The 20,659-nt window shown below is 50.6% G+C and overlaps 1 protein-coding gene across 1 annotated transcript; it reads left to right on the top strand.

Annotated features, from left to right (window-relative positions):
* The first annotated feature begins 723 nt into the window (after positions 1-723).
* On the top strand, positions 724-3,681 carry LOC125913086 (kazrin-like). The gene is made up of 3 exons (XM_049618043.1): positions 724-1,445; positions 2,762-2,863; positions 3,398-3,681. The coding sequence occupies exons 1-3, from the start codon at positions 1,197-1,199 to the stop codon at positions 3,566-3,568; spliced, it is 522 nt and encodes a 173-aa protein (XP_049474000.1). The 5' UTR covers positions 724-1,196; the 3' UTR covers positions 3,569-3,681.
* Positions 3,682-20,659: the final 16,978 nt, after the last annotated feature.

The following is a 20,659-nucleotide window of genomic DNA, read 5'->3' as shown; positions in this document are numbered from 1 at the left end:
CGGCCCTGGCTGCTGTCCTGGGGAAGGGACTGGGGAGGGCCCAGTTGGAGCAAGGAGACCAGCTGGAGGGCAGAGTCCAGGGAGAGGCAGGGTTGCCCAGAGTGGACGGAACAGAGTGGAAAGGAGGCAGCCGAGTCAGGTGGGAGTGAAAATCCCACCCAGGTCTCCAGCTTGAGTGGCTGGTAGGGCAGCTCTTAGAGATGGGTGCACAGGGAGGGGACTGGAAAGTGGGTGAGGGGTGTTCCATCCGGGGCAGGGAGGGGAGGATGCTGGTCCCACTCCCAGACCTGGGGAAGGGGGCGGTGTCTCCCCGTGGGCCCACATTTCCCTATAACATCCTGATCCCTCTGTAGTGGACCTGCCCACCTGGCAGCCCCGGGGGGGGGGGGGGGGGTCATTTCTCAAGTCCCTCGGTAGGCGGGCTGGTCTGTGCTAATTCCTTCTGTCCCGCTGCCACCGTGTGGCGATTAGGGGAATGACAGCCGGAAGGACCTCTTGGTCCGGAGCACGCACTTTTTTATCCGTTTGAGTCTTCGTTGTGCACCTACTATGTGTGCAGCACTGAGCTAGGTTCTGTGTGGGATACAGAGGATCTGAGGTCTAGCAGTGAGGTGAGAGGGCTTGGAATGGGCAAAACGGGGGTTTTAATTCTGATTTCAAGACACGCCACGGTGTGACTTTGAGGAGAGACGGCCCAGGCCATGGCTTTGCAGGCTTCAGGGCTTCGGTAGAGGGACATTCCCAGGGGACTGTGCCCAGGGACAGGCTGAGGATGCCGAGGGCTCCCAGAGGTGCTGCTTCCCACTGCACATGTCCCTGCTGCTCTGCCACTGTCCCTTCCCACTCAGCGTGTCTGAATGTGCTCTCTCCTCTTTTCCTGTCCCCTTTGTCTGCCTCTCTGTTGATCCTTTTTCTGCTCTTTGGGGGCTCGCTCTCTGTTTCTCTGTGTCTGTCTTTCTGTCTGTCTCTGTCTCCTCCCGCCCCCTGTGCCCACCTCTCTCCCCATCTCTGCTTTGTCTCTCTCTTCCTGTCTCTTCAATCCATCCCTTTTCCTGTCCGTCTCCCCGATTTCTTGGTCCCCCACACTCCCCCGCCCTGTTGTTTTCCCTCTTTCTTCGTCTCTGCCCATCTCCGCCCCGTTTCTTCCTGTCCCTCTGTTCCTGCCACCTGTCCCCCACCCATCCCCCTTTCTGGCCATGTCTTTCCTCGCCAGCCTGTCCAAAGCCGCTGACCTGGACCATCACTGGGTGGCCAAGGCCTGGCTGAATGACATCGGCCTGTCCCAGTACTCTCAGGCCTTCCAAAACCACCTGGTCGACGGGCGGATGCTACACTCCCTGATGAAGCGGGACCTGGAAAAGCACCTGAATGTGTCCAAGAAGTTCCACCAGGTCAGCATCCTGCTGGGGATCGAGCTGCTGTACCAAGTGAACTTCAGCAGGGAGGTGAGGACCAGGGCAGGAGGTGGGGGCACCTCCCACAGCCCTTCTTCCCACACTGGTACCCACTGTCTGTCCATCCGACTACCTGCCCATCCCTCCATCCACACACATCCATCCGCCCCTTCCTCGCTCCCTCCCTCTTCCAACAACTGCTTATTGGGCATCATCAGGCCCGGTGCCCAATTCAGAGGAAGTGGGGAACCCTCATCCAAGAGCTCACTGCTGATCAGGGAGAACCACATAGAAGCTGGAGCCACAATACCATGGAAAGTTGCCCCGGTGAGGAAAGCCCGGGGCTTTATGAAAATCCAAAAGCCAGAAATTCCAGAGGAATCAGGGAGGGCATCCCAGAGAGAGTGACAGCTGAACTGAGGCCTTGAACAGGGAGGCCAGGTAGGCAACCGGACAGCAGGGGGGAGAGTTAGAGTTTGGACTCTGAGCGCCCCCTTGATTCGGAGCCCTGACAAGCCAGACGGCACAGGACATGCACCTCAGCTCCCCGGGGACCAAATATCCCTGAGGGAGGGGCCCTCGGCTGCAGAGTGGAATCAGTCCAGATGGTTTCCTTTTCTTCGAATGTGACGTCAGAGCACAAGAGCTGGGGGTCAGGAGGAGAGGCATAGAAAAGGGCGCCGTCCAGCTCTCCAGCCCTTGGCGCACGCCCAGCACAGGACCCGAGGCACAGGCCCCGGGCCCCCGGGAGCCCCAGGCTGGTGAAGGAGGTGGATGTGCAGGAAGATCGTGAGAGTCAAGTGTGGAAAAGGGCTTGGTGCACTGGGGCTGGTCAGGGCAGGTTGGAGAAAGCCATCGGCTGGCGGGGGGCAGAAATCCATGTGTCCACCACGAGCCCAGGAGTCCTTGTCTGGGAGCCAGTCCCCCCAAGGGGGCTTGCGAAAGGGGACCAGGCTGATCCCTCTACAGGCCACTGTGGGTGAAGTTTTGTGCCTGGGTGACACTCGTTGCCCCCAGGGGCTGGGTGGACCCACAAGAGACCTAGCCCCTCATGGAAGGGCCACGTTGTTGGGCACCCACTCTGTGTCAGGAGAGCGGCGGACAGGGACGCACAAACCAGGCAGCCTCTGGGGGTCTCACCCAGCCCTCCACCCCAGAAGCAGGCTTCTCCCCATTTCCCACGATGAATGGCCAAGCCCCAGCCTGACGTGGCCAGAGAAGCTGGGGCTCGCCGGCCAGAACTCCCCCTGTACTGGCATACCAGGGTCCCCCCAACACGGCCGACACTCGCTCCTTGTCATCTCTGTGTAGCCACCCCCCCCCCCCACCCCAACACACCAGCTGACCCGCTGTCTTCCCCCCACAAGGCCCTCCAGGAGCGCCGCGCCCGCTGCGAGACCCAGAACATAGACCCTGTGGTCTGGACCAACCAACGGGTGCTCAAGTGGGTGCGGGACATCGACCTGAAGGTGAGAGGTGGTGATGGGCTGGGGGCGACTCGCAGGCACGTGCCAATCCCCTGCACGTTCTGTGCCCATTTTGTGGGAGTGGGGTGTCCGCCCAGGCTGGTGAGAGTGCCTGCCTCCTGTCGCTCAAGAGGAGGGAGCGCTCACCCCGCCCCCGCAGCGGGACCCCCATTAACGATGCCTTTCTCATAGCAGGAGTGGAGAGGCTGGGCTGTCCCCTGAAGCCTGGGTCGGGTTGGATCTGGGTTTCTCTTCTCACTGGACAAGTATTTCTGGGCTGCCTGCCAAGGTCTGGGGATATGTCAGTGACAAAATAGTCTTGGTGACCGTCCTCATGGCTGTAAAGGAGTGAGGGGATCCCCCTTGGGCTGAAACTGGCCGGTCCCCAGGGGGACAAGCCTTTGCTGTGGGGGACACGTCTCCACTTGCAGCTGAGGGCACCTCAAGCCGGCAGGGCAGCCTCAGGACAACAGGGTGGCCCCCTCAGACTAGCAGGGCAGCCCCCCAAAGCTGACCAGCCCTGTGCCTCACCCTCAGGAGTACGCAGACAACCTGACCAACAGCGGCATCCACGGTGCTGTGTTGGTGCTGGAGCCCACATTCAACGCCGAGGCCATGGCCGCTGCCCTGGGCATCCCCAGCGGGAAGCACATCCTTCGGAGACACCTGGCAGAGGAGATGAGTGCCGTCTTCCACCCAGCCAAGTGAGTGTGGGCTGCTGGCTCCCGCTCTGGGGCTCGAGGAGATGACCCTGACTTCCCCACGGCCCCCTCACTTCCCGCACCCCCTTCTCCCCTACCACACGGAGGCCTCCTTTTACACAGAGGAAACTGGGGCTCCGAGAAGCAAGGTGCTTTAGCGTGAAGGTCACAGAGGAGGGGTCAGGTCTTGAATGAAGTGTGTGGTGAAATCCCCAAACTCCCCCGGCATTTAGGGAAGGAAAAGTGAGTAGCACAGGTGTAAGGAAAGACCCTGCGAGGGTGGGGTGTGGGCTGGGGAGGACTCGCACGGGCCGGAGAGGTCAAGGTGGCCACTCGGGCAGGGAGAGCTGTGGAGACGGAGGTTTGGAGGCGGTGATCGAGCAGACTGATGGTGCTGATGGTCCCGGGGGGCAGGCTGTGTCAGCCCACCTACCGCAGCCTCCTCAGCTAAAAGTGGCCAGAGAAGAAGCACCTAGACAGGTGACCCAGACCCCCTCCCAGTGGATTCTGTCCACAAAATAATTACCGTTAGGCTAAGGTTTATTGGACACTTGCTATGGGTACTGATTTCATCCTCGTGACAACACCAAGAAGTCAGTGTCACCAACCCTCCTTTGAAAATGGAGAAACTCGGGGCGCCTGAGTGGCTCAGCTGGTTGAACGTCCGACTTCGGCTCAGGTCATGATCTCACAGCCAGTGAGTTCGAGCCCCGCATCGGGCTCTGTGCTGACAGCTCGGAGCCTGGAGCCTGTTTCAGATTCTGTGTCTCCCTCTCTCTGACCCTCCCCCGTTCATACTCTGTCTCTCTCTCTCTGTCTCAAAAATAAATAAACGTTAAAAAAAATTTTTTTTAAATAAATAAATAAATGGAGAAACTTGTTCGAAGGGGCCAAGGTCCCTGCCCCAGGTCACACAGCTAGAAAGTAGCAGAGCCCAGATTTGCCCTTTGTTCTATTAATATGGCATATTACATCGACTGATTTCCATATGTTGGAAACCTTGCATTCCTAGGATAAATCCCACTTGGTCGTGGTGTATATTCCTCTTCATATGTTGCTGGACGAATTTTGCTAGCATTTGCATGAGGATTTTTGCATCTATATTTATATATTTTTTAATTTTTTAAGTTTATTTATTTATTTTTGAGAGAGAGCACGTACAAGTGGGAGAGGGGCAGAGAGGGAGGGAGACACAGAATCTGAAGCAGGCTCCAGGCTCTGAGCTGTCAGCACAGAGACTGACATGGGGCTCGAACTCACGAACCATGAGATCATGACCTGAGCTGAAGTCAGGTGTTCAACCAACTGACTCACCCAAGCACCCCATGCATCTATATTTATAAAGGATGTTGGTCTAGAGAGGTTTTTTTTCTTGTGATATTTTTGTCTGGTTTTGGTATCAGAGTAATACTGGTCTCATAGGTTAAATTGGGAAGTATTCTCTCCCCTCCTATTTTTTTTTTTTTGGAAGAGTTTGTGAAGGATTGGTTTTCATTATTCCTTAAACATTTAGTAGAATTCACTGATGAAGCCTCATGGTCCCGGACTGTTCTTCAGGGAATTTTTTTCCCCTACTTCAATTGTCTTTGTTACAAACCTATTCAGAATTTCTATTTCTTCTTGAATCAGTTTCAGTAGCTTATATCTTTCTAGAAATTTGTCCGTTTTGCCGAGGTTAGCTAATTCGTTGGCATGTAACTGATTATATAATCACTTCCTGATAGCCTCTCCTATTTCTGTAAAGTTGGTAGTAATGTCCCCTCTCTCATTCCTGGTTTTAGTCATTTAAGTCTTTACTCTTTGATTATCGGTGAGTCTAGCTAAGGCTGTGTCCGTTTTGCTGACTGAGCTCAGATTTGAATCGGAGGCTCTCGAGTCAGAACCCCGAGTGCTGAACCCCCAAACCACATGAAGCCTCAAGAAGCAGCCGGAACACACCCTGTTATGCAGGTGGAGACACTGAGGCTTAGGGGGTGGGGGAGTTGTGTATCAGTGGCGACAATCCAGAAGTCCCGAGTTGCCCTTCCCCATCAGCAGGCTGATACCTAAGTGTTTCTCAAAGCGTGGTCCATGGACTCCTGCAGCAGAATCATCGGTGCCCTTGTGAAATGCAGATCCCCTGGCCCTCACTCGGATCTGCAGGACCCTTATCTGCTGGTAGAGCCCAGGAATGTACATTCTGAGCATTTTGAGGTAGTTCTATGGAGACCAACGTTTGACGAGGACCCTATTCCATGGGCCGTACATCAACAGGTGCAGGAAAAAGGCTTTTCTCCTAAGAATTGTCCCCTTCCCTGACCTCCCTTCTGGAGCACTGTGATCTGTAATGGCCTTAATACATTCTGAGCCCTGGAGGGGCAGCACTAGCTAAACATTAGCAGGCACTCATGTGTCTGCTTAAACCCTTGAGCACTCCTGAGCTAACAGGTGCATTACAAGGACTGTCCAGGATTTGTGGCTGAGCACTGGGAAAGTTTCTGGCGGGGAGCAAATAGGGTGGGTTCTTACGCTGTGGACAGGCCAAAGACTCCTTTAAGAACAAGGTGGCGTCTGACTTCAGCTCACAGTCCGTGGGTTCGAGCCCCGCGTCGGGCCCTGTGCTGACGGCTCAGAGCCTGGAGCCCGCTTCGGATTCTGTGCCTCCCTCTCTCTGCCCCTCCCCTGCTCACGCTCTGTCTCTCTCCCTCAAAAAGAAAATGAACATTAAAAAATTTGTTTAAGAATAAGAGGAAAGCAATCCTTCCTGATATCAGGATAAGGAAGAGGAAAGTGGACTCTTCTCATCTTACAGGCAAGGAGTCAGAGCTGGTCAGCCAGGGCACTGAGACGCTCCGCCACCCAGACCCCAGGCCCACCTCCCTGCCGTCACCTCTGCACCATGCTGCTTCCTTCTGTGTGTCCGTCCATGGCCCGTGCATCGGGTCTCGGTGTGGCATTTGAGACCCCTTTGCTGAGAACCTGCCACAGCCCAGGGGAAGAGATTTCAGTCAGCTTAGGGGAAACAGAACTTCATGAGTTCCTAAGAAATTCTGGAGACCACCCCCTGTTGGTACAAGTGTCCCCAGCTAAGCAGAACACCAGTGGAGACGGCGACCCCCAGGCATGTGGTGAGATGCGTGGGAGGGTTGGATGGGTTTATATTAACCAAGATCCTCGGGCTTTGCCCCAGGACATCTCAGCGGTGGCCCAAGCAGTGAAACTGCCCTGCCCATTGCCCTCTTGCTCCCTGTCCTTCTGTTGCTGACTTTAGCTTTCCAGAGAGAGGGGGCAGGGCAGGTGGTGCTGGTCCTTTGGGGTGAGCCCTTCCAGAATACTCTGATGGGGTGGAAGGATTCAGATGGAGAACCATCCCTGACCATTGAATAGATACCAAGGGCTAACGCGAGACTCCATCCCGGATGGAATCCAAGGCTTGGGGGGACCAGGTGACGGTTGTGGGAATAACACTTCGCAATTTGACTTGCAAATTATCACCAGCAAAGTTCTGTCTCATTTCTTATTTCATCTGATCCTCGTCCCTAAGAAGGAAGCTGGATGGGAAGGGATCATTGTCCCATTTTTTAAAGTTCATTTTTATTTATTTTGAGAGAGAGAGATAGAGAGCAAGCAGGGGAGGGGCAGAGAGAGCAGGAGACAGAATCCCAAGCAGGCTCCGAGCTCTCAGCGCAGAGCGCGACTCGGGGCTCAATCTCACAAACCGCAAGATAGTGACCTGAGCTGAAATCAAGAGTTGGACGCCTAAGCAACTGCGCCACCCAGGCGCCCCAGATCATTGCCCCATCGTATGGGTGAGAAAACTAGCTTCAGAGAAATGCAGTGGCTCCCTACGAGTAGCCAGTGGCCATGCCAGTGTCTCCCTAGGACCCAATGGCTTTCCACCACGCTGGCAAGTTTACGGGGGTGCTGACGAGCACCTGCTCCCACTCCCCAGTAGACCCTGAGGCCCTGTGACCTCTTAAAGAGGAGAGGGGGCAGGCCGCTCAGAGCACATCCGGAGGCTGCAGTCACCCCATACTGTGGCCCAGGGCCACGGAGTCAGGGAACATTAGCATCCACACCTGACCCCGGGAGAGGCACGTTCCCGGCGTTACTAAGTCCCAACATGACATTGCCTTCTCCCGCCTCCTCCTGTCTCTGTGACAAGACACACACCCAGACGAGCAGTGTCTCACATCCTCTCGCGGCACCTGCCCCGACACGCACCTCCTGCTTCTCCTGATAAACCCCCGTCCAGCACCAACTCTGTGTCAGTCCTCTGTGAGTTCCAGATCCGGAGGAATAAACCAGGGGACAAAAAGGATGCAGGGAATAGCCGTGGTGTTCCAAAGGCATTCGCTGCAGCCCCAGAGCAGCCAAATGGAAAGTCTGCATGGAAATAGGGGACTGTCCCCAGCGTCGGCCTGGAGGATGATCCAGCCCGTCACTAACATAGAGTCAGGGACAGGGATGGGTCCTTCCAGAATGCCCACTTATATTCTGCTTGGATATGAGGTCAGAGATGGAGTTCTCTGTATTTTTGTTTAATGTTTATTTGAGAGAGAGAGAGAGAGAGAGCGTGAGCAGGAGAGGGGCAGAGAAGGAGGGAGAGGGAGAATAATCCTAGGCAGGCTCCATGCTGAGAGCCTGACGCGGGGCTCGAACTCACAAACTGTGAGATCACGACCTGAGCCAAAATCAAGAGTCTGTTGCTTAACCAACTGAGCCACCCAGGGGCCCCCAGAGTGTCCCCTAGATCTCTGAAGCAGCAGACAAACTTTGTATCTTCTTACTCATTCCCGTTCTATGGCCTCATGACCCACAGTCCAGAGGTTGCCATTTTGTTTCCAAAAATGGAAGAATCGGCCAACATCTCCCTCTCCTCCTCCCTTCTCCTTCCCTCCTGCAGGGGCAGCTATAGGGTGCGGTCATCAAACTGCCACAGCCACTGGCTGCCCTCTGCCACGGGCCCGGCTCAGGGCCTAGAATTTGATAGCTACCAGGAGACACATACTAGGAGCCCCATTTCACAGATGAGGAAACTGAGGTACAAGAGGGTTACCTATCTTGCCTGGACCCATCAGCTGATAAACAGTGGAGCTGGGATTTAAACTATCATATGCTGCTTCTTCCCTGAAGCGTGAGCCGAATGACCAAACAACAGCGGGAGGTGTCAAGGCCCCTCCCTGAACCCCTCCCAGGGGGACTTTTGAGCCTTTGTCCCACGGTATAAATGCCCAGGTTCAACTGCAATAATGGAGGTTAAGACCTCTCTCTCTCTCTCTCTCTCTCCTAAATGTGGTTCGGTACTGGTGGGAACAACCCTTTCTCTGAGCCCCCCAGAATGCCCCCGACAATGAAAGACAATCTTCCTGATGGGTTTGTTCTTCAACCCACCCACCATCTTCTTTTAAAAAAAAATTTTTTTTTTAATATTTACCTATTATTGAGAGACAGAGAGAGACAGAGCATGAGCATGGGAGGGGCAGAGACAGAGAGGGAGACACAGAATCTGAAACAGGCTCCAGGCTCTGAGCTGTCAGCACAGAGCCCGACGTGGGGCTCGCACTCACAGACCGCGAGATCATGACCTGAACCGAAGTTGGACGCTTAACCGACTGAGCCACCCAGGCGCCCCCCAAATCTCTGATTCTTGCAAGGACACCAGTCATATCGGACTGTGGACCACTCGAATGACCTCATTTTAACTTAATTACCTACCTCCACAAAGACTCCTCTCCAAACATGGTCACATTCTGAGGTAGGACTTCATAATTTTTTTTTAATGTTTACTTATTCTTGAGAGAGAGAGAGAGAAAGAGAGAGCATGAGCATGGGAGGGGCAGAGAGAGGGGGAGACACAGAATCCGAAGCAGGCTCCAGGCTCTGAGCTGTTGGCATGGAGCCCGATGTGGGGGTTGAACTTGTGAACTACAAGATCATAACCTGAGCCAAAGTTGGACGCTTAACTGAGCCGCCCAGGCGCCCTGAGAAGAGCTTTCACGCACCCCTCTCTGCAGAACACACAGCCCAGGTAACGTACCTGCTCAGAGGTCAGGCCAGGCCACTCCACTGGTGTGGAGCCCAGGGTCCTACGCTGTCCTCCGGGGTCTGGATCTTGATCCTAGAGGCTCAAGGTCAAGTTCCATCCCTGCCACTGAGGGTCTCGTGAATCCTCAGGTAAGACCTGACTTCTACCTCTTCTCCAGGGGGAAGCCGAGGGCCCCGGCAGCTCTCCCAAGCTCAATCAACAGCTAGTGTCCCCAAGTCAGGAGGATTTAACGCACTTCGATGCATGACAGCAAACCGCTGGCTGAGTGAGTTTAGATTTTCATGGCTTCTGCATTGGAACGGCTTCCCCACTAGACCCGGGGAGCCCCCGGCACCCATGGATCTGAAAACTTAGCTTGATTTGCCCTCCAACCTGCCAGCGCCCCTACATGCCACCTCTCCCCTGCCTTAAACCCCCTCGACAAAGTTTGCCCCGGAAGCAGGACTTCTCTGAGGCAGCTTTAAAAACCCTAGAAGGTTCATTTCTCTTAGCAAGTCTGCCTTCATGTTGGCTTGGGCCAAGGCTCTCAGCTCCCGCGACCCCGATCCCTGGCTGCCTGTCAATCAGAGCCGACTCCTTTGCAAAGTGTTCTAAATGTTACTATGAACCCTTATTATGGCCATTTATTGGACGTCAGCTAAGCTTCGAAGCACGTTTTAACTAACTTCATAAAGTTGGCTACGTTATGATCCCCGTTTTGCAGACCTAGAAACCAAGCTTCCAAGAAACAAAATGGCTTGCTCAAGGTCACACAGCCAATGAATGGTAGAGCCGGGATTTCAATCCTGCTAGAGCTCCGGGAAATTTCTCTGGACATAAGCGGCTTGGGTCTGGCAAGGTTGGCGGAGAACATGCACAAGGCTCCCGCCAAGGCTACAGCCTACCCTGCAGGCAAAGGCTGAACGCCAGAGCCCAGGGGAGACGGGGGTTTGCCCAACATCTAAAAGTAAAACAGGGCAGGTGGGAGGACTGAGTTCGGAACTTCCAGGATTCTGGACCAGGATTCTTACCCCAACACCTCACACGTCCAGCACAGCACTGATATTCTAACGGGGGCCGGAAGACTTCTTTAAAACATTAGACAGAGGGACGCCTGGGTGGCTCAGTCAGTTGAGCTTCTTGATTTCAGTTCAGGTCATGATCTCACAGTTCGTGGTTTCAAGCCCCATGTTGGGCTCCATGTTCATCATGGAGCCTGCTTAAGATTTTCTCTCTCTCCCTCTGCGCCTCTCTTCCACTCACACGCACGCAAACTCTCTATCAAAAAAAAAAAAAAAAAAAGTTTAGATAGTAAATATGTTAGCACTTGGGAACCGTGTCAAAACACAGACACTCGGTCTATATCAAAAATATACGGGGGAGGAGGAGCCAAGATGGCGGAAGAGCATGGAAGTTTTTTGTGGGTCTCGTGTCCATGAAATGCAGCCAGACCAACACTAAACCAACCTACACGCCTAGAAAACTGACCGGAGGATTAACACGACCATCTGCACAACCTGAACCACAGAATTCAGCAGGTACGCGGCACGGAGAAGTGAACTTGGGGAGCAAGAAGGCACAGGAAGGGAGGTGCTTTTGCGAGCGGAGAGAGGACAGAGGCTGGGGGGGGGCAGAATACGGGAAAAGCACCCCTCCCCAAAAGCAGCTGGAGAGAAAGTGGAAAATTGGAAACAGCCGCAGGGACTGAACTAAAAAGGGAGAAAGGAGAGGGTTTAAATTCCATTAAGACTGTAAACAGGGGGAGCGCAAAGGCTGCAACTCCCCAGCTCGATACCTGGCGGTGGGTGCTCTGGCGGGAAGGGCGAATCCCCAGGAGCAGAGCGGGGTCCGGGAGGTTCTCGGGCCACACGGGGAGAAGCGGTTCCACTGCCAGAAGGGCGTTCGGTAGAGGCTGTGAGGCGACCTGGACCCAGCAGAGCCCAGAGAACGGCCCCGATCGCTGGTGCTGGAACAAGGTCGTTAAGGGTGAAGCCTGGTGCCAGATGCGTGTTGCGATTTTCCATAATCCCTGAAAGGCTGCTGCTGCGCTAGCTCGCGAACTTTTTCTGGGGCGGCTGGCACCCGGGCGCGGTCTCTGGGCTTCGCAGCAGCAGGTTTGGCGAACTTTCCTGGGTGCGGCCGGCAGGCTGTTGCTCAGGGAGACCCCCCTGCAGAGGGGCGGAAGGGGCCGAAGCCGCAGCCCTTCGGAAGTAAGGGGCCGGGGAAAACAGCCGCGTCTGAGACAAAACTCGGGAGAGAGCGACTGCCTGGGGCCTGGTCACGGAGAGGGAAGAAGCGGGGAGAGGACGAGAGCTGAAGACAGAGGACGGGTGCGCGACTGCTGATGGGGAGAACAGACCGGGTAGCTGGGTGGCGCCATGTCACCGCTCGTGCGCATGCGCATACGCACCTAGGAGCGCCACAAGAACCCACCCCAGGAGGCTGGCGGCGCCATCTAGTGGAGAGTGGAGCCGTTACACTGAGCCCCGCCCAACCGGGTCAACCTCGCTCTTGAAGAACACACGTCTCACCGCCGGCTTAATTTATGGACTATAAAGCGCTTCCTAGTCTGACTTCTAGGGGAAAATGAAGCAATTTCAGTCCTACTTCAATCTGTTAGCAGGTTCATCTATTCAATATTCTTTCTTTCTTTTTTTTTCTTTTTTCTTTTTCATTTCTTTTTCTTGAATACAGCAAGAGAAAAAATTCATTTTTATTTTCAATTTTTATTAAAAATATTTTTCTTTAATTTTTATTACTATATTTTTTACTCTCATGTAAATTTTTTCAAGTTCTGTTTTGCTTCCATAATTTTATTTTAGTCTACTTCAGTGTGTTCACCTTTTCGAATTTTCAAACGATCTCCTTTTTTTCGTTTCTTTTTCTTTTTCATTTCTTTTCTTTTTCTTGAATGCAGAAAGAGAAAAACTTCATTTTTACCTTCAATTTTTATTAGAAATATTTTTCTTTAATTTTTTTCTATTTTTTGCTTTTATGGAAATTTTTTCAAATTCTATTTTACTTCCACCATTTTATTTTAGTCTACTTCAGTGTATTCACTTTTTCAAATTTTCAAACGATTTCCTTTTTTCATTTTTTTCTTTTTTCTCTTTCTCGTTTCTTTTCTCCTTCTTGAATATAGAAAAAGAAAAATTCATTTTTATTTTTAATTTTTAATAAAATATTTTTCTTTAATTTTTTCTACTATATTCTTTACTTCTGTGTATGTTTTTTCAAATTCTATTTTACCTCCATCATCTCATTTTAGTCTACTTCAGTGTATTCATTTTTTTCAAACTCTCAAACGATTTCCTTTTTTCTTCTCACCCCCCCCTTTTTTTTCTCTAATCTGTCAAACCACTTTCAACACCCAGACCAAAACACATCTAGGATCTAGCATCATTTATTCAATTTGTGTGTGTGTGTGTGTGTTTAATTTTTTAATTTTAATCTTTTTTTAATTTTAATATTTTTTAAATTTTAATTGTTCCCCCTCATTAATTCCTTTTCTCCCTTCAAAATGACAAAATGAAGGAATTCACCCCAAAAGAAAGAGCAGGAAGAAAGGACAGCCAGGGACTTAACCAACACAGATACAAGCAAGATGTCTGAACCAGAATATAGAATCACGATAATAAGAATACTAGCTGGAGTTGAAAATAGATTAGAATCCCTTTCTGCAGAGATAAAAGAAGTAAAACTAGTCAGAATGAAATAAAAAATGCTATAACTGAGCTGCAATCATGAATGGATGCCACAGCGGCAAGGATGGATGAGGCAGAACAGAGAATCAGCGATATAGAGGACAAACTTATAGAGAATAATGAAGCAGAAAAAAAGAGGGAGATCAAGGCAAAAGAGCACGATTTAAGAATTAGAGAAATCAGTGACTCATTAAAAAGGAACAACATCAGAATCACAGGGGTCCCAGAAGAGGAAGAGAGAGAAATAGGGGTATGTGAGCAAATCATAGCGGAAAACTTTCCTAACCTGGGGAAAGACACAGACATCAAAATCCAGGAAGCAGAGAGGACCCCCATTGGATTCAACAAAAACCGACCATCAACAAGGCATATCATAGTCAAATTTACAAAATACTCAGGCAAGGAGAGACTCATGAAAGCAGCAAGGGAAAAAAGTCCCTAACCTACAAGGGAAGACAGATCAGGTTTGCAGCAGACCTATCCACAGAAACTTGGCAGGTCAGAAAGGAGTGGCAGAATATATTCAATGTGCTGAATCAGAAAAATATGCAGCTGAGAATTCTTTATCCAGCAAGGCTGTCATTCAAAATAGAAGGAGAGGTAAAAAGTTTCCCAGGCAAACAAAAATTAAAGGAGTTTGTGACCACTAAACCAGCCCTGCAAGAAATTTTAAGGGAGACTCTCTGAGGGGAGAAAAGATGAAAAAAAAAAAAAAAGACCAAAAGCAACAAAGACTAAAAAGGACCAGAGAACACCACCAGAAGCTCCAACTCTACAAGCATCATAATGGCAATAAATTCATATCTTTATTAACAAATTGATAACAAATTAACAAATTAACAAAATTGATAAACCACTAGCCAGTCTGATCAAAAAGAAAAAGGAAACGACCCAAATAAATAAAATCAAGAATGAAAGAGAAGAGGTCACAACCAACACAGCAAAAATAAAAACAATAATAAGGGAATATTATGAACAATTATATGCCAATAAAATGGGCAATCTGGAAGAAATGGACAAATTCCGAGAAACATATACACAACCAAAACTGAAACAGGAAGAAATAGAAAATTTGAACAGACCCATAACCAGTAAGGAAATCGAATTAGTAATCAAAACTCTGCCAAAAAACAAGAGTCCAGGGCCAGATGGCTTTCCAGGGGAATTCTACCAAACATTTAAGGAAGAGTTAACACCCATTCTCTTGAAGGTGTTCCAAAAAATAGAAATGGAAGGAAAACTTCCAAACTCTTTCTATGAAGCCAGCATTACCTTGATTCTAAAACCAGACAGAGACCCCACTAAAAAGGAGAACTATAGACCCATTTTCCTGATGAACATGGATGCAAAATCCTCAACAAGATATTAGCCAACCGGATTCAACAATACATTAAAAAAGTTATTCACCACAACCAAGTGGGATTTATACCTGGGATGCAGGGCTGGTTCAATATCCACAAAACAATTAATGTGATTCATCACATCAATAAAAGAAAGGACAAGAACCATACGATCCTCTCAATAGATGCAGAGAAAGCATTTGACAAAATACAGCATCCTTTCTTGATAAAAACCCTCAAGGAAGTAGGGATAGAAGGAGCATACCTCGAGATCATGAAAGCCATATATGAATGACCCAACGCTAATACCATCCTCAATGGGGAAAAACTGAGAGCTTTCCCCCTAAGGTCAGGAACAAGACAGGGATGTCCACTCGCGCCACTGTTATTCAACATAGTATTGGAGGTCTTAGCCTCTGCAATCAGACAACACAAAGAAATAAAAGGCATCCAAATCGGCCAGGAGGAGGTCAAACTTCCACTCTTCGCAGATGACATGATACTCTATATGGAAGACCCTAAAGATTTCACCAAAAAACTGCTAGAACTGATTCATGAATTCAGCAAAGTTTCAGGATATAAAATCAATTCACGGAAATCAGTTGCACTCCTATACACCAACAATGAAGTGACTGAAAGAGAAATCAAGGAATCAATCCCATTTACAGTTGCACATAAAACCATAAAATACCTAGGAAGAAATCTAACCAAAGAGGTGAAAAATCTATATGCTGAAAACTATAGAAAGCTTTTGAAAGAAATTGAAGAAGACACAAAAAAATGGAAAAAGATTCCATGCTCCTGGATAGGAAGAACAAATATTGTTAAAATGTCGATACTACCCGAAGCAATCTACATATTCAATGCAACCCCTATCAAAATAACACCAGCATTCTTCACAGAGCTAGAACAAATAATCCTAAAATTTGTATGGAACCAGAAAAGACCCCGAATAACCAAAGCAATCTTGAAAAAGAAAACCAAAGCAGAAGGCATCACAATCCCAGACATCAAGCTATACTACAAAGCTATAACCATCAAGACAGTGTGGTACCGGCACAAGAACAGACATTCAGATCAATGGAACAGAATAGAGAACCCAGAAATGGACCCACAAACGTATGGCCAACTAATCTTTCACAAAGCAGGAAAGAATATGCAATGGAATAAAGACAGTCTCTTCAGCAAGTGGTGCTGGGAAAACTGGACAGCAACATGCAGAAGAATGAACCTGGACCACTTTCTTACACCAGACACAAAAATAAACTCAAAATGGATGAAAGATCTCAATGTAAGATAGGAAGCCATCAAAATCCTAGAGGAGAAAGCAGGCAAAAACCTCTTTGATCTTGGCCGCAGCAACTTCTTACTCAACACGTCTCTGGAGGCAAGGGAAACAAAAGCAAAGATGAACTGCTAGGACCTCATCAAAATAAAAAGCTTCTGCCCAGAGAAGGAAACAATCAGCAAAACTAGAAGGCAACTGACGGGATGGGATGGGAGAAGATATTTGCAAATGACATATCAGATAAAGGGTTAGTATCCAAAATCTATAAAGAACTTATCAAACTCAACACCCCAAAAACAAATCATCCAGTGAATGGGTGAAAGACACGAATAGTCACTTCTCCAAAGAAGACATCCAGATGGCCAACCAACACAAGAAAAAACGCTCAGCATCACTCATCATCAGGGAAATACAAATCAAAACCACAATGAGATACCCCCTCACACCCGTCAGAATGGCTGACATGAACAACTCCGGCAACAACAGATGTTGGCGAGGATGCGGAGACAGAGGATCTCTTTTGCATCGTTGGTGGGAATGCAAGCTGGTGCAGCCACTCTGGAAAACAGGATGGAGGTTCCTCAAAAAACTAAAAATAGAACTACCCTATGACCCAGAAATGGCACTATTAGGTATTTATCCAAGGGATCCAGGTGTGCTGTTTTGAAGGGACACATGTACCTCAAATTTATAGCAGCACTATCGACAATAGCCAAAGTATGGAAAGAGCCCAAATGTCCATCGATGGATGAATGGATAAAGAAAATGTGGTATATATATATATATACAGTGGAGTATTACTCAGCAATCAGAAAGAATGACATCTTGCCATTTGCAACTATGTGGATGGAACTGGAGACTATTATGCTAAGAGAAATTAGTCAGAGAAAGACAAAAATCATATGACTTCACTCACATGAGGACTTTAAGAGACAAAACAGATGAACATAAGGGAAAGGAACCAAAAATAATATAAAACAGGGAGGGGGAAAAACATAAGAGACTCTTAAATATAGAGAATAAACTGAGGGTTACTGGAGGGGTTGTGGGAGGGGGAATGGGCTAAATGGGTCAGGGGCACTAAGGAATCTACTCCTGAAATCGTTGTTGCACTATATGCTAACTAATTTGGATGTAAATTTTAAAAAAGAAAAAAAATTAAAAAAAGAAAAAAACATATACAGGGGCACCTGGGTGGCTCAGTTCGTTAAGCATACGACGTTAAGCGTCCGACTTCAACTCGGATTATGATCTTGTGGGTTCATGGGCCCCACGTCCGGCTCTGTGCTGACAGCTCAGAGCCCCGAGCCTGCTTCAGAGTCTGTGTCTCCCTCTCTCTCTGCCCCTCCCCTGTTCATGCTCTGTCTCTTTCTCTCTCAAAAATAAATAAACATTTTTTAAAAAGTATAGAACTCTGTTCTCATAGCAAGAAAGGCGGCTTAGACAACACATAAACTAACGGGCGTAGCTGTGTTCCAATAAAACTTTATTTGCAAAATCAGTCAGCGGGCCGGCTCCAGCCTGCAGGCTGCAGTTTGCCGAATCCTATTCTAACAGAAGCCTTCCGCGCTTTAACACAGAGAAGGGAGTAGTGGGGTCACTTCAGCCAACAAGTCACTGTGGGGTGGGGCGGGGGAGACACAGATTTCAAAAGCAGGGCGGGGACGATTTTCCTGACGCTTCGGAGTGCATTCGCAGCACAGGGGTGCTTAGCACGCAGAAGGTACGCGGTAAATTGCAGCAGTTATGGTCATTGTCACCTGTGTGAGTGTGTGTGTGTGTGTCTCCGGGTGATGGTAGCTGACCAGGTCCCCCACCGCTGACTCAGAATGTGTCTCTCCCCAGCTCCTCAGGCATCCGGGAGGCTGAGCGTTTCGGCACACCCCCAGGGAGGGCCTCCAGCGTCACCCGGGCGGGGAAGGAGGAGAGCAGCGGCGGCATCAAATACAAGGCTGGCCGGGTAAGACGCTGACGCCTTCACCCCGGGCTCCTGCAGCCTGGGGAAGGTCTTTTTGTCATCTGGACCCATGATGCCCCCTCCCAGCTCCTGTCTTGGCTTGTGGAGGGGGACCAATGGACCAGGTCACAGATGCAGAGGGGAGAGAGGAAGACACCTTCAACTGACCTGCATGATGCTTTAAGCCCAGCCCTCCCCTCCCCCCAAAGGCTTAGAGTAAGCATCTCAAAGCCCAGGTCTCGCCGGCCTGCATCAGAATCACAGGCAGCTTCTGGGACCCACCTGGGCCTCCTAAATGTTTGTTTATTTTTTGAGAGAGAATGAGAGAGAGGGAAAGCAAGTGTGAGCAGGGGCAGAGAGAGAGACAGACAGACAGACAGACAGAGGATCCCAAGCAGGCTCTGTGAGCTCTGCTCAGAACCCGACGCGGGGCTCGGACCCAACCAACGGTGAGATCATGACTTGGGCCGAAATCAAGAGTCAGACGCTTAACCGACTGAGCCACCCAGGCGCCCCCACCCGGGCCTCCTAAAACCAAGGGCCTCTGGGGTGAGGGGGATCCTTGGTTGCAGCCAAGCCGCCCAGAGGGTTCCATGCACCCCAAACTCTGAGAACCACCGACTTAGCTCTTGAACTCCAATGACCCGACCGATAGCGGCAGATTAGCCTCTGGTATATGGAAGCACGTGCGGTTTGGATCTGTTCACACAGACTCAGACTGACCGAGATTCCTAAATGGAAGTGTGTAGACACAGATGGCCCAAGTGGATAATCCAAAAATTCTCCCATTCATGCAGCAAACGGTTTTTGGATCCTAACTGTGTTTTAGGCACCACCCCAAGCATCAGTGGGACTAAGCATGAATACATTCTCTCCCTTACTCTTACCGTGCTCTCGGTCCAAAACGTGCAGTCTAGAATGGGGTGAAAATGGGTTTGGTGGGAAGGGGCAAAAACCTCACTCTTTTTATGTATGAAGCACAGGTATGTATACGGGACATGAACAGAAGCACAGTGTGTCTGTGGGGTGAACATTTGATGGGGGGGGGGGAGTGGGATTAGGAGAAAATATCGGAAAAGTCTCCGTTTTTAAAGGTGGCAACATGGAACAAAAGATCGAGAAACACGGGTCTGGCAGTCGAGGGAATAAGTAGTTACAAAGCGCCATCAGGAAGATTATAATAGAGATATGTTCAAAATAAGAGATAAATACACACTGAGGACCTGCTGTGTAGGGTTGATAATAGTCACCCTTTGCCAACACCTGGCTGTGTGCTTTACAGATCCAATTTCTACTCTTTGTGACAACTCTGGGAGAAAGGAACTTCTATTCCCACCTTGAGGCTGGGAAAACTGAGGCTCAGAGAGGGCAGGTGACTCATCCCAGGTCACACAGCCAGGAAGTGGCAAAGCAGGGATCGAAAGCCCAGTTTCTGAGTCTCCAAAACACGCACACCCTTTCTGCCACACCAGGAAGTGCTAGAATATTTCTTCTCGACTTGGGAATGCAGTCGGACCTCACGCCCCTGCTCAGACACTCTCGCCTCTCTTGTTACACCCACTCTCCATGCTCCTCCTGCTGAGGAGGGAGGTAGGAGACTTTTGAGGACAATCACACTATATTTGTCCTCACCCTGGGCAACCAATCAGTTCCTTCAGTTGGGAACGCAAAGCTCTCTCCGAGGGTTGACTCACAAAATCCTCTCGGGGGTCTCTGAGCAGCAGGAAGCACACAGAGAGGTTAGGCAAGTTGCTTAAGGTCACGCAGCAATGAGAATGGGGGGACCCCACGTTTTCCAGATCCCAAGGCACCCCGTTCCTTTTTTCCTCTGACCTTCATCTCTCTCTTCTCAGCTGCCGCTGGGGAAGATAGGAAGGGGCTTCAGCAGCAAAGACCCTGATTTTCATGATGACTATGGCTCTCTTCAAAATGAAGATTGTGGAGACGACGACCCCCAGGGCAGGCCAGAGCAGTGCCGGCTGGAAGGCTACAACGGCCTCGAGGTCACCAATGTGTAAGGGACTGACGCCCCACCAGCCCCAACACGGACACACCCGCGGAGGAAGGGTAGCCAGATGCTGTCACCACTGCACATAGTGGCCGCGGGCCAGGGATGCGCCCCTCCCGGGCACAATCCCAGCAGACTGTCGCAGTTTCAGACGGGCGCTCCGAGGAACGAGGGGACACCAGCCTGCCTGTCTTCAGCGGGTTGTGGACCTGTTCGCTCAGTGGGAGGACCTGTCGGCCCAGCCTCTCTATAACCCAGGCCCCACCCAGAGTGACCGCCAGCCACTGAGCAGGCCGGGTGGTCCCCGGGGCCTTGAACTGAGCTGCCGCGGTTGGAAGGAGGCAGGCAGTTCCCCAAGAGCACCCTCCCAGAAAGCGCAGGTGCGACTCCAGCCGGACACACGGCACCCAGCAAGGGCGGTGCCAGGGGCGAGCACAGCCTGAGGCTGACCCGTCGGCACGGGGGCCCTTCCAGCCAGCCTGGCGGGGCTCCTGGCTCCAGCACCTGTGCCCCCCACGACTGAGAACCCGGGTTCTGACTCAGCTGGCTGAATCTCCCTTGGGAGACTGCAAAATGGGGCGGTCACTCCCTTCCACCCCAAAAGCCATGGGGCACGGGGGGTGGACGCGGAGAAGAGCCTTTTGCCTGCTCCCAGGCGCGGCTACAGCGCCGGGAGGGTGCGGGGCGGGGAACGGTGCCAGGAAATGCAGGCTTCCTGTCGTCAGGATGGACATCCTGAGGACGGGATCCGGGCTGACTGACTCAGGCCGGCGTCGACCAAGTTCGACAACGGG

The sequence above is a fragment of the Panthera uncia genome (genome assembly GCF_023721935.1).
Source record: "Panthera uncia isolate 11264 chromosome C1 unlocalized genomic scaffold, Puncia_PCG_1.0 HiC_scaffold_4, whole genome shotgun sequence".
Classification (NCBI taxonomy): domain Eukaryota; kingdom Metazoa; phylum Chordata; class Mammalia; order Carnivora; family Felidae; genus Panthera; species Panthera uncia.
Note: the sequence above shows the minus strand (reverse complement) of the source record. Positions and strands in the feature narration are given on the sequence as shown.

Bases quoted from the DNA above. Each gene is read 5' to 3' on its own strand.
- LOC125913086 (XM_049618043.1), top strand. From the start codon at position 1,197: ATGTCTTTCCTCGCCAGCCTGTCCAAAGCCGCTGACCTGGACCATCAC. The intron at 1,446-2,761 runs GTGAGGACCAGG...TCCCCCCACAAG, and splicing joins AAGTGAACTTCAGCAGGGAG to GCCCTCCAGGAGCGCCGCGC. The intron at 2,864-3,397 runs GTGAGAGGTGGT...CCTCACCCTCAG, and splicing joins TGCGGGACATCGACCTGAAG to GAGTACGCAGACAACCTGAC.